The 13,222-nt window shown below is 35.7% G+C and overlaps 1 protein-coding gene across 1 annotated transcript; it reads left to right on the top strand.

Moving 5' to 3' along the window:
• The first annotated feature begins 7,984 nt into the window (after positions 1-7,984).
• LOC132182790 (nudix hydrolase 13, mitochondrial) lies at positions 7,985-12,275 on the top strand. Its single transcript, XM_059596134.2, has 6 exons — positions 7,985-8,392; positions 8,496-8,588; positions 10,333-10,447; positions 10,534-10,617; positions 11,472-11,621; positions 11,741-12,275. Exons 2-6 carry the CDS (start codon positions 8,518-8,520, stop codon positions 12,056-12,058), a joined length of 738 nt encoding a protein of 245 aa, XP_059452117.1. The 5' UTR covers positions 7,985-8,392; positions 8,496-8,517; the 3' UTR covers positions 12,059-12,275.
• Positions 12,276-13,222: the final 947 nt, after the last annotated feature.

Raw genomic sequence — 13,222 nt, 5'->3', positions numbered from 1 at the left:
TATTATTATTTAATGTTTTTATTTATTTATTTTTTCACTTTTCTCTCTCTCTCACTCTTGCTCTCCCCTCTCAACCCAAACCCTCCATAGTTAGCTCTGCAATTAGCTCTCTCTCTCACTCTCACTCTGCCTCTTCCCTCTCAACCCAAACCCAAACCTCCCATGACCAGCTATTTCCTCTCAAACCCAAACCCCCAATGGCCAGCTCTGCAACTAGCTCTCTCTCACTCTTGCTTTGCCTCTTCCCTCTCAACCCAATCCCCCCATGGCTGTTTGCAACCATAAAGGTATGTGAATTTCAATTGTATATTTATTTGGCTTGATTTACAAATGTGGGTATGGCCGGCTATGGTGGATCTAAACCCCATCTGTGAGGATGGGTTCTGTGCTCATGTGGTGGAGGTGGAGAAGAAGGATTTGATATTAGAAGGAAATATGGGAGGAGTTGTTGGGTGGGTTTGTCTAGAAAACCAAGAACCAGGAACCAGTTGTGAAGAAGAGGAAAAGGATGAGGGAGAGGGAGAGAGGAGAGAAAAAATATTAAAAAACAGGAACATTGCGTAACAGTGAATAGCAAGAAATGGCTATTACTGTAGCAAAAAGGTTAGTTTAGGTCTTTTGAAGCTTTTCTGTTGAAGCTGAAAAAAGAGCAATAATAATCAAATATAGCTAATATTGTTTTTCTACCTAATCTGCTAGAGATGCTCTAAGGGGCTGCAATCAGACTCAAAGTTTACCACCAGAAAGGGTTAAAATGTGCGCAAACAACCTGTCTTACTAACTATGTGAAAGCCTAGATACAAATTATTTTGGGCTCATAAATGTGAGTTTTATTCTGTTATTAGGCCCGTCACTTTGTTAAAAATTTGGTGTCTAGGCAAATCATCCATAATAGCCAAATGTAACTGTTATAAGCTATTTCTTGTGTCTACCAGAAGAGCTACTTCAGCATTTTTTTTTTTACGTCTATTTACTGTTTACATTACAATTTTATTTTTTATTTATTTAATTTTCTCTCTCCCCCTCTTCCGTTCTCTCTCCCACACAGCCGCTGTCCTTAGTCTCCCCTCTCTTCATCTTACCCGTTCCTCTCTTTCCCATTCTCTTATGCTAGAGAGAGAATGGAGGAGAATGGAGGATGAGAGAATGGAGGAGTCTAAAGCTAGAGAGAGAGAGAGAGAGAGAGAGAGAGAGAGAGAGAGAGAGCCTGTAAGAGAAGGGTGATTTTCTGGCCTTAGGTGGTGGGGCTTGGGTGGTTGGGCCACCATCAGCAGTTGAAGCGGCAGATCCCAGCCCTGTTCCAGCGAGCTCTGCCCTTGGTTAGTTCCTGTAGCTTCCCGGTGTCTAGTAGGAAATTTTTAGTTTTTTCATTGGTTTATTCTTTATAGAGATGAATGGTTCTGTGATTTTTGGTGGGTTGCTCGGTGCGTTGGAGATGGGGAGAAGAAATCGAGGGAGAAGTCAGAGAGAGAGAGAAGTGAAGAAAAAAAAAAAAATTAAAAAAGTTGAAAAATAATATTTTTTTTAAAAATAGAGAGTATAATAGATAATTTGCTGAAATTTGTGATGAAAAAAGAGTAGGCAAAATAGCTAGCAGCTTTTATACGACTTTAATTATGTACGAGTACTGGCCTAAGACATTCAATCGGTAAACCCAGACTTTGTTGTTTGCGGGGCTGCTTATGCGCAGCTCCTGAAACGAAATTAAGTCCTTCACTGAAGGCGCCATTATTTGATTAGGAATACCTCGTCAAACATAGGTGGGTCACTTGCATAATAATGTATAATGTGACGGTGGCAAAAAAAGACTCAAAATTGGGACGGCTGGATTTCATTATTGAACTACATTCAATATGGGTGGACGGTTCACAGGTTTTGGTTTTAATGAGGTGAGACCAAAGGGTGGTAATTCATGTTTGCATGACTTTGTTGAGGTATAAATATAAAATTGTATGTGTTTATTTTAACATAATTCATCTAATTAAATGAAGCTAATGTATCAGTTTGCAAATCACGTACAAAATTGTAAGCTATAATGAGACCATGGTCGGTCATTATCTCTGCTAAACTGCTACTACTCATCTAATGAATAATTAACTTACAAAAAAAAAAAAAATTCTTATCTTATGAACAATTAAGAGGAAAAAAAAAAAACCAGTTAAAAGAATCATGAAAAGAAGAAAGAGACAAAAAAAAAGGGTTACGGTAGTCAAAATTGAGTTGAGTTGGAGAAGTGAATGGTCCAAATTGAATGAATCGATAAAAGAATATGTTTGAATAAGTAGTTGTTTGGACAAATCACGCAAATGTAATTTATTTTCGTGGCCGGTTTGTCGGAGAGAAACCTCCAAAGGTGTTGACCCTAAGTAAACGCCTTTCGGCCCTTTTTTTCATCATTTTATTTCGCATGCAAACAGCTTTGAATCACATCCATGCAATCTCACCCTTTTAGCAAGTTGGACGCCTACAATGACGGTCTACAAAAGAGGGTTTGCCTGCTCTCTTCTCTTTTCTTTTTCTTTTTCCCCCTTTTTTTTTTCCTTTTCTTTTTATGGCTCAATGTGAATTGAATCCTATTCTATCTGGATTCAAATTTACAACAATTTGCTGTTTGAATTTTTAGTAATTCGATCAATAATATTTATGCAGTTTATCTAACCCAACAAATAAGTATGTCACTTAAGACCTGTTTGAGGCAGGTATGCCTTAGATTTACTGTCTAAATTATTAACAATCAAAACAGCAAAATTGTTAAAATTTCTATCCTTAGAAACTCATGGCTATGTTTTTGGTGGCATCTCTATCTTTATGTTCTACCACAAGGCTTGTGATGGAGTCTTCGTCTGTAGTGGGGGTATAGTATTTATATAAATTCTTTTGTCACAATGTGGATGGAAAATGTTGAACACGGGCCTTGCTTGCTTTGAAATTTGAAAGAGACTTTACTGTTGATGCAAATGTAAGGAAGATTAAGAAGTCACAAATGGACCATACGCTGATTATGACTCTTCTACCATTATCATCTTAAAAAGGTTAAGCTAGTCGATATCAAGATAACTCTTACATTTATGTCTTCCTTTTTTTTTCTTTTTTTTTTCGTTCTTTTTTCAAAAAACCTAGACGCATAAAATCTTTTGTTTAAATTAGCCAGTTTTTTGTTTTTTGTTTTCCTTGAGATATCACAGGGAAATGGGGATGAAGATCAGGTGGATCATTTCCGCTCTTGATTCTAACATAAGAAAGAGAAGTATGAATGGTTCTGTAACAATAATAAGAAGCGGCCTATTTGACAATATGTAATGAATAATATCCTACAAAATAGAGGTAGAGAGCAATCCGTACGTAAATGGGAATTGTTGATGGGTATGATGACAGCAATTAAGATGTATAATCCCCTCCCAACATAATAATATCCAAAGAAGCGAAGGAGGAAGCTACTTACACAGCAAGCAAGAGGCTACTTGAGGTTGCCACGAACTAACGTCCAAAACTGGAAGCTTCTTAGCAAAAGCAACAAAAGCTGGTTTGATGCGTAAAGTAATTATATGCCTCGAAAGAATTTGTGTTTGCTTTATTTTTAATATATGATTCCATATCCCACCTGTGTCATTGAAGCGGAAGACAGCAATCAATTCACCAAAAGATGCCCAAGGCCTAAGAAGGTTCTTCATGATCAAGTAAAGAAATGAGAACTGATACCAAAGCAACGTATAGAGTCATGCCAAAAAGTTATATTATTGCACATTACCACTCCGACGAATCTTATGCTTTTTTACTTTTCTATTGATTTAAGCTTTTGAGATTTGGAATCTTATGCTTTTTGATTTTTCTGTTGATTTAAGCTTTTGAGATAATTAGTCTAACACGTTTATAGTCTAACAAATTTGGATTTGTGACTAGAAATCCTTTGTAAATAATGATGTTAAGGGCTCCGTTTGTTTTGAATTGGTATAAGATATTATGAGTATTTGGTGCGTCGTAAAATATTTTTAATTCTTTATATGCATAAACTGTTTTTCAGGCTAGTGCTACGCATTAAATGATACCATTAAGATACATATGCTTACCCAAATTAAAGCCAAATAAGAAAATCATTCTCTTATAAAGAATGCATTAAAAGTTGTTTTAACTTTTTAACGTGGGATAAAGTAAAAGACACAACTAGAAAGAGTGTTGAAAGTTTTGAAATAGGAGGGGAAACTTATTTTAATGAAAGATTAATTGAAGAATTAGCTAGCTAGTGAAGTCTTTTATCAACAAAAGGATGAGCACGAAGCATGCATTGAATTTGAGGATATTATAAAGTCTGCCTGGGTGACTCGCGAGTCGCGAGGTCTATGGCAACTTGCACGTAAGAGAGGTCCCCCTGCAACTGCAACTGCAACCCACGGCTAGTGAAAGTTAAAGGATGACTCTATATATCAATTGGACACCATATAATGTAGCTTTGGACCAACATATATATTTGCTTTCCATTATTACTTATACATCAAGCCATTGACTACAAAAGCTAATAATAAATTAGCACGAAAATGGATGATGACTAGTTTACACTGTTTGAACTCAAGGAAGATTAATCCAACGACTTTATTGATGATAAGCTCAGCTACCACCAATCTCCCTCTCCCTCCCACATGGATGCTGCAACGTCTGCCATTATTGCCAAAACCGACCCCTTACGATGATTTGATAGCTCTCCTTCAACCTCTTAAATTTGCACGATTCCTAGCTTTAGTCAATTCCTGCCTGCTCCACCACCGAGATATCTGCCGCGATTTTCTATATATATATAGAAAAAAAAAAAAAAAAAAAACCAACAGGGAATTCTCCAAATTATTTAAGAGAAGAGAAAAAAAAAACATAAATATATATAAAATAAAAGAGTTGGAACATGCATGGTATCAAAAATGGAACATGCATTGTTTGGAAGTTGGGGCAGAATAATATAATAAAAACAAGTTACTAATCTACCAAAACATTAGAAAAAGTATCTCCACAAGACTCTGAGCCGAGCGCATGTGATGATGTATGTCGGGTGCATGTGGGAAAATTTATATTATGTCTTTCTCACATTTAATGATATGCATGGGCCTCATTTATGCTACTACTGCACAAGTCGTGCTTCTTCTGATCTTACTCTTGTTTTGGTCAGAGTAGGTAAATAGTTTAATTATATTGATTGCGAGCAAGCCAAAAAAATTAAAAAAAATAAAATAAAATTGAATGGTTTGATTTAATAATGTCAATAAATAAAGGAGGATGATTCAACCTATATATCGCAGGCCGGCATGCAAGGTGAAGGCGTGTCTCCATCTCTAGCTAGAGAAAGTTTCGTTTATCATTTTAATTCATGAGCTACTTTTTATGTACCTTTTGTTTAATTTCTTCTACCTTTTAACCCAAAAAATATATTTTATAAGACTCTCGTAACATAAAGAGTTCTTTGCGTGCTTTAGATTGTTTACGCATGCAGCCTTTTCTTTCTTTTTAAAGATCTTCCACGTAAAAAGGGAACACTACAAAAAAAAAAAAAACACTCACACACACCGGCGTGTTCATATTTGTTTCATCTGTCAAACAAAGTAGCTAGGAAGGCAGCTTCGTATATATATAAATAATAATAAAATTAATTGCAGCGTGGATAAAGACGATTCCCCGTGCTCATTGGTTAACATCACAAAGGTGATCTTTTCAACCAACTACTTACTATGGAAACCAAAATATATATAATACACGGTGTGTGTACATATATATACGACAAAATTCTTTTGATGCTTTGATTAATGGAGAAGATATCTGACTCATAATAAATCCATGATTTGATGGGGATTGGGGAGGACGTACGTAATTTGTTCACTAAGGCTTTCATGACTCATTAGACCTCACAATCAATTATTATTCAAAACTAATATATTTTATGGCGGATAGAAACCTTGATGGTCACATTTAAAGGAGAAAATTACACTGATCGCTTCTTCACATCCTTTTCAATTAGAAAAAAAAAATATATATATATATATATATATTTGTTAATGCTTTTTAATAATTAATAAAATGTTTTGATGTGCTATCAAATAAAAATAATTTTAAACAGGTTGTGTACGTTTTGAGTTGTTCGTTAATGTTTTTTAAAAAAACAAAAGATGGAAAAAGTGAAATTGAACAAAATCTAGGTTATTTAATTATCTGCCTGATTATATATCCCTAGCTCCCTCTTTCTTTCTTTTTTTCTCTCTTAATATATATATTTATGATGAATGTGACTGTGATTTCAATTTTCTAACCGCTTTCTTCCATGAGTATTTTGTACTTCTTAGCAAATTAATTTTTAGTCTTCCAATTAAATTTAGAGGATTTCACCTCAAAAGTTATGGATTTTATATGAATATAAACTAAGACCCCTAAACTTAAATGTATTTATCTTTTAGCAACTAGATATTTTTATCGCTTTCGAGAGTCTTGTCAAATCATACATATTTAATTGAATAAGTTATACTTTACCCTATCAAATTACCACCTCAATTACATTTACACCTCTAAATTATTATTCATTGCAGCTTGGATTTATAAATTAACTATCAAAGTATTTCGAGTCATCTCCTGTGTCAGATTTGACCGTTAATTAGTTTGGATAAAAAATGTCATAAGTGATCGAAAAACACATGCGTCTAAGCTGTTCTTGCATGATTAATTTACCTATGTTTTATATGCAAACACACCATTTTAGTTATTGGATTAATAAAATTTTATGATGCAAGGCGGTGGTCGTGTGGGCACCTCCATATGAATAGATGGGCGGCTATGCACCGCCACCCCCTTTTTTGTTAAAGTGGTTGTACACCCACCCTTTTGCATCAAATTTTTTCTTCTTTTTTTTTTTTTTTTAAAAAAAAAATTATCGTCACCACCTAAAACATATAGTATGTTTTCATACAAAAGAGTTGTAAATTAATTAGATGTACACAAGTGGCTCAACCGCACTTTGTAAGTCACATATGACATTTTTTATTCAAACTAGCGAACAAATTTAATGGAGAACTGATTTGACAGTATTTGATGATTTGACAATAGTTACGTGGAGATGATACACATGGTACAACGTGAGTGAATCAATTGACTAACAAACATAGGTTATTAATATCGTAAAATAGGGGTAAATTAGTCGGACAATCTAGGAAAGGGATAATTTGAAATATTATTTTGGTTGTTGAAGTTAAAAAGGTTAGTGCAATTAGGGTGGTAGTTTTGGTCAAAGCACAATTAATTTCTATATATAATTTCATAAAAGCCTATAAAATTAAAAAAAGTAAATTAGTGAAATAAAAACAATATTAATTATTAATAACACCCAGAATAATAATATGGCCGACTTTCTTGAAATGCAACCACACACAAAGAGAACCCTTAAAATAATCAGAGGGATCCAAAAGGTTGACTTGGCTCGAAAACTAGAACCCAACTGAGGCCCAATGAAGGTCGGTGATTCCAACAAGCTCCACGCGTCATAACGGGGTTTCGCTGATTCTTTATTCCTCCCCAACTTTCGTTTTAATCATGATTTGTATGAAAAAACAAAAATAAGGCAAAACGCATCCGAGAGGGTCACAGTCAAGATTTTATTTTATAATTTATTAATATTATATTATTTTTAAAAAAATTAAATAACATGAAAACATATTTAATTTATTATGTTAAATAAATAAATAAATAAAATCTCAATAATGAAAATATTATTTATCTCTATTTTATTTAAAATGAGAAGAATCTTATTTGTTAAAATATTGTTTAAGAGTAATTGTCTTAAAATATTAATTTGATTGTACTAACTAATTTTGAATTTATTTTAACAAGAATTTATCCAATAACACGTCAGCATTATAAAGTAGTTTTAAGATAAAAATAAATAAAAAAAATAAAAAAGATATTATCAACAGTAATCTAATGTTCTATCTTACATAATAAATTGAAGGAAGGGATGCCGTTGCAATGAGCTCTGGTCCCGCGGAAATCTCTCGCTGTGTTTCTCTTAATGTTTGCACTTCTGTTTCCTTCTCCCAAAGCCTCTTCTTTATCTTCTTCTTCAATTCTACATCTTCCTGTTCGTCTTGTTGTTGGTTCTCAGAACAAAAGAACGTCAGACGTTAGCCCCACAAATTGGGTTGAAAAACAGGTAGAGAGAAGAGGGACCGGACCGTAAGGCGTAAGGAGTTTAATGCGCCTTTAGAGTTTGTCAGTGCTGGAGTTGCCTTCATTTATTGATAAATCCCACCAAGCAGAGTCTTTTGTCTCTGCTGGTTGAGTGTTTAGAGAGCTTCCAGAGCTCCTTCTTCCTTGAGGCTTCACTCTCATGCATGGTTAAGAAAGCAGCTGTGCCTTGTGTCTTTCCAACCAGGTACTCGCAAGCTATAGTCTTCTACCTCTGAAATCTCTTCTTTGGTTTTCACTTATGCATCAAATTTGTGGTTTTATTTGACTTTGTACTTTGTCCTTTTAAGGATCACTCTGTAGAAGAAAATCATGTCGTCTGTGGAAGCACGAAAAGGTCGACATCGGCAACGTTATGAAAACAATCTTCGACTCGTTTCTGGGTAAGCCCCCCACTTTGATTTCGTTTACTCTTCCTTCTTCTTCTTCTTGATTCCCCTTTTTTCTTTTGTACCATTTTACTTTCTTCGCCTTTTCTTCTCTTCTACTTTGCGGTCATTGTCCACTCCTGTTGACATTCTTTTGTTTCATCATCAGTTTCAGCTGTAAAATTTTATGTATTCCATGGCCGTATGATATCTTCAAATTTTGTAAATTTCTTGTCATATGCCTGTTAGAATATTAATTAAATCATAAAATCCATCCATTCTCATCAGCGATTTAGTATGGTATAGGTCCGAGTTCAACCCATTCATCCTTTAGCTTCAATAAGCTTTTGGGACAAGTGAGAATTTAACCGTGCCAAAAGCTAATAAGATTGGAATTATGAAGGAATGCTTTTATGGAGAAGAGGGAGCATCTAACATTCTAGGAGATGATTTTCTTTTCATGTTAGAAAATTGCATTGCCATCCAAGTAATTGAAGTGTGCCGTGTCAAAAATTGTTAGGATTTGTCTGATCTATTTTGTCTTGTTTTGTGATTTTTATTTTGAATGAGTGAGCTTGTCTTATCTGTGGTGTTAGTTAGTGGTATTTAAACTAGTATGATTGTTAAGGTTTACATCATTGTTTGTGACCGGATTTAACAGTATTGGGCAGGGTTAGGTGGTGATTCTCATTATATTAAATGCTTTAGGGTTGTATTTATCTCAATTGGCGTGCTGATTGTCGACCATGACTTAAAGGTTCAGTTCAATGCTCTGATTGTAACAATTTCTTATATATATATTTATAGTAACTTGAAGGGTCTAATTTTAATAACGCCTAGTGCCCACTATTTTTCTGTGGGTTTCATATCCAAACTCTCTATGTTCAGAAAGAGTATGGGCTGAGATGAGGATCTGGAAGGCCTCATCCAATACAAATGTTTATCACATGGTGGCTTCCAGAAGAATAAAATCACCAAATACTAAGCATAGAAAGCAATCAAACTCCCAAGAATGAGAACAAACCCATAGAGTCATAGAGATACCCCCTCTAAGTGTTGAAGCCCCATTAGGGGCAGAGAAGGTTGGGCTGACAGCCTCTTGTCCGGCCAACTGCAGGGTCCCATTGGCCAAAAGGTTCTCTGGCAGAGTGGTGTGCATCATCGGCCGGCCTTGCGCGCTTACTCCCAAACCTGCCTGCCAAACCTTATTCACCTTCTCCGTGTTCGCCGGCAGCTTCCATTTCCCGAAGATCTTGAAGAAAACAAAACAATTACTAGAATATTAATGTGTGAATGGAATACTTGGTTAAGTAGCCCTTTTTTATTGGGTAATAGTGACAGACAAAAATGAGTTATTAATATGGTATTGTTCAGCCCAAACCTATTTGCTTCGATGGTGTCCCAACATGTTATGTCAAACCCTCGTAAAAAGACTTTCTTAATGGGTTAACTCTCAAGTCTCACAAACTCAAATCCCTGCATAAATTACTAAGAGAGCGGCAATGGATACATTCAACAATATCAAGAGGGGTAATCCCAGCATGCTGTCACATGTAAAAGAATTCACTAATCAAACTAATCGCATCGGATGCGGTGAGTTTAACTGTCTTAATCACAAAGAAATATCCTTGAAGCCAAGTTCTTCAACCATTTTGTGCACTTAGTTCAAGCGTACATGATGTGGAAGTACAATCTACCTGAATGCTTTTAACCACCAGGGTATATTTACAGCTGCTTACTCATTAGATGCATACAACAGATGTATTCCTTACAGGCTGTCAAAAGAAGAAAAAGATCAGAGCGGTGAGAAGGAAAACTGTATAGAAGTTCTCATGATTTCATCACCAAATCGTGATGACCTAGTTTTTCCAAAGGTACATTCTCTTTCTCCATTGTTTTACTGTTTCTGCATGAAATCAAGGTTTCTTATATACTTCTAAATATCACTTTGTTCTGCCAGGGTGGATGGGAGGATGATGAGACGGTTTTACAAGCTGCTTCTCGTGAAGCCCTAGAGGAAGCAGGAGTTAAAGGGACACTTAATGTAGGTTTCCTTAACTAAAGTATTACCTCTATATATGACATGTTCATGTGTGTCCTTAATATAACATCATGAGGAAAATGTTTAATTCAGTAATTGGATAAATTTTCCTAAGTTTTGTATTCGTACTTTCAGTCTTGAATTCTACTAGAATGTTCTGGATAGACGTGCCATAGTTTCCATCATTTATGTAAGCTGTAGAATATTACATCCCTGCACTGCTAAAAAAAAAAGCGTTAGATTCAATGATGTCTGAGATCGTCTGGAAGCACATGCCAGACAATCAGCAGAGTTGTAAGGTGCTCTTTTTCATGGGAAAGTTCTTTTAAATGCAATAAGGATTTTCATGTATGCATTGATCGGAATTTACATCTGGTGTCACGCACCTCAAGTTTCAAAGGTGCTCTCTGCCAATATTTCTGGATAGTACCATACTATTAATGCATATATTTTTTAAGGCTTCAGTAATTAGCAAATTTAAACTCCTTTCGGTATAGATGTTATCCTTGGTTAAATCCACAGAAAAAAAAGATCTGGGGGCATTATTGCCTGCTTCAATTACTTTTTGTCTCCACTCCTGCTTCTGTTACCAAACTAATTCCTTCCATGCATGTTTGAAAATACAACCATATGAGTTTCCAACTATATACAAATAACCCGTTGTATTATGAGATAGTAGCGGATGCTTGATACATGTGCCAAGTTCATGCGCTGATACTGACAATCAAAAGTAAAGAAAGTAGACATTTTACCAATATTATCTTCTCTTAAAGCTGGCATTTATGAATTGTTTGTCATATTCCATCCTACCGGGAGATACAGTGCTTAATACATCATTTGACTTTCTCTTTGTTTAGGAAAACCCCCTTGGATTCTGGGAATTCAGAAGCAAAAGCACACAGAACATCTGCAGCCTGGAAGGAGGCTGCAAAGGGTACATGTTTGCATTAGAGGTCACTGAAGAGCTTGAGAGCTGGCCAGAGCAGAACAATCGCTATAGGAAATGGGTAACCACAGGATCAAACTTTTAACAATTTCTGACATTAGATAACAATTTTTTGATCAAATGGGATAATATTGCCAAAACAGAATTTAACTCTGTTGATATATTTGTTTGTTTCTATAGCTAAAAATTGAAGAGGCATTTAGACTCTGCCGGTATGAATGGATGCGTATGGCTCTGAATGAGTTTCTTATAGTTATGGCAGAAGACGAGAAGCTCCCGGCGATGGAAGATCTAGTGGAGTCTCCTTCCCCACCAGTGGTAGAAGTGGCAGGTTGTCAAATGATGACATCAATACGTAAAGCAGTGCCAGATGTTGTGGCAGAATGTCAAATTATGACATCAAACTGCTGTGCAAAGCCTTCTAGTGGTCAACACCATGGCTTGAATGCTATCAGCCCATACCCTCTTGGCATATGCCTCTCCAGAGGTTGCCTTTGACATGAGTACCTTTCTACAGCGATCGTGCAGTAGGTTCCTGTAATCAGTCAATTGTGGTCTGTTGCTGTAGACTGTAGTGAATTAATTGGGTCCAGCAGCTCCTTCAAATCGGAAGATAGACCAAACTGTGAACTCATAGACTGTTTAGTGAAACCATCTTATAGTTTCTTGGATTCAAAATTATCTAATCTATGATGGTAGAAGTTTCGAATTTTCATTCCCTCTGAGGTTTGTACCAAATTCCAATATTCCCGATCAACCCAAGAAACCTGATTTACCTCCTTGAGATTGAACTTGTCTGATGATGATCATTAATAAGTTACCTATCTGAGCACCATATCGTAAAATCTGGTTATGAAATCTATTTTTCTGTTAAGGGTTTCTTTCTCACTCTGTGAGAAAATCGATCTAAAGATATGTGGCATTAATTGCTTGTTCCAATATTCAGTTTGAGTCTATGAATATCACCTTTCTTGGTCTTAAGCGCCATACTTAAAAGAACATATTGGAAGAGGAATATCTGGAAAAGCTAAAACTTGGTGTAGTGTAGATTATACACACAAAAACAGTAACTTCATTTGCTGAAGAAGGAAATGGCAGACAAAGGCCGACTAGATTCGCGGAAAAAGCACTTCAAACACGTTAACATCCACTTAGATTCTTAAAACCCTGTTTCTAAAAAAAAAAAAACTGTGGATTAAGAAATTTGGTTGGATTTTGAAATTCACCCTTTATCTCTCACACTCTTAGTTCACCGAGTCCTTGAAGAGATTTAAAAAAGAAATGAAGGGTATTTTAGGCACCACATTGAAGCCAATTTCACATATTTTGGTAACACTTGAGCGTGGTAAGAGGGATCTTTTTATGAATTTAAGGCAGGGCTCCACCTCCGCCAAAAGATGGACTTGGGATGGAGAATCCAATGGGTCTACTTTGTTTCACTTGTATTCTTTAATCCAATATATAGTTTATTAATCAGTGCCGGTGCTGACTTTGAATGAACTGGGACTTGTTTACATGGTCTTCCACACATGGAATGCAACCCAAAAATGCTGCCCACTTTGCTTGCACATGAAGAAAAGAGGGGTTTCATGATTGAGAACCCTCAGACGGGAAATAAAAAAAATAAAAAAAAGTTTGATGAAATCCCACATAAATTCAGGC

This window comes from Corylus avellana, chromosome 5 (genome assembly GCF_965113065.1).
Source record: "Corylus avellana chromosome 5, dhCorAvel1.hap1.2, whole genome shotgun sequence".
Lineage (NCBI taxonomy): Eukaryota > Viridiplantae > Streptophyta > Magnoliopsida > Fagales > Betulaceae > Corylus > Corylus avellana.
This window is presented reverse-complemented; position numbering and strand designations above follow the sequence as displayed.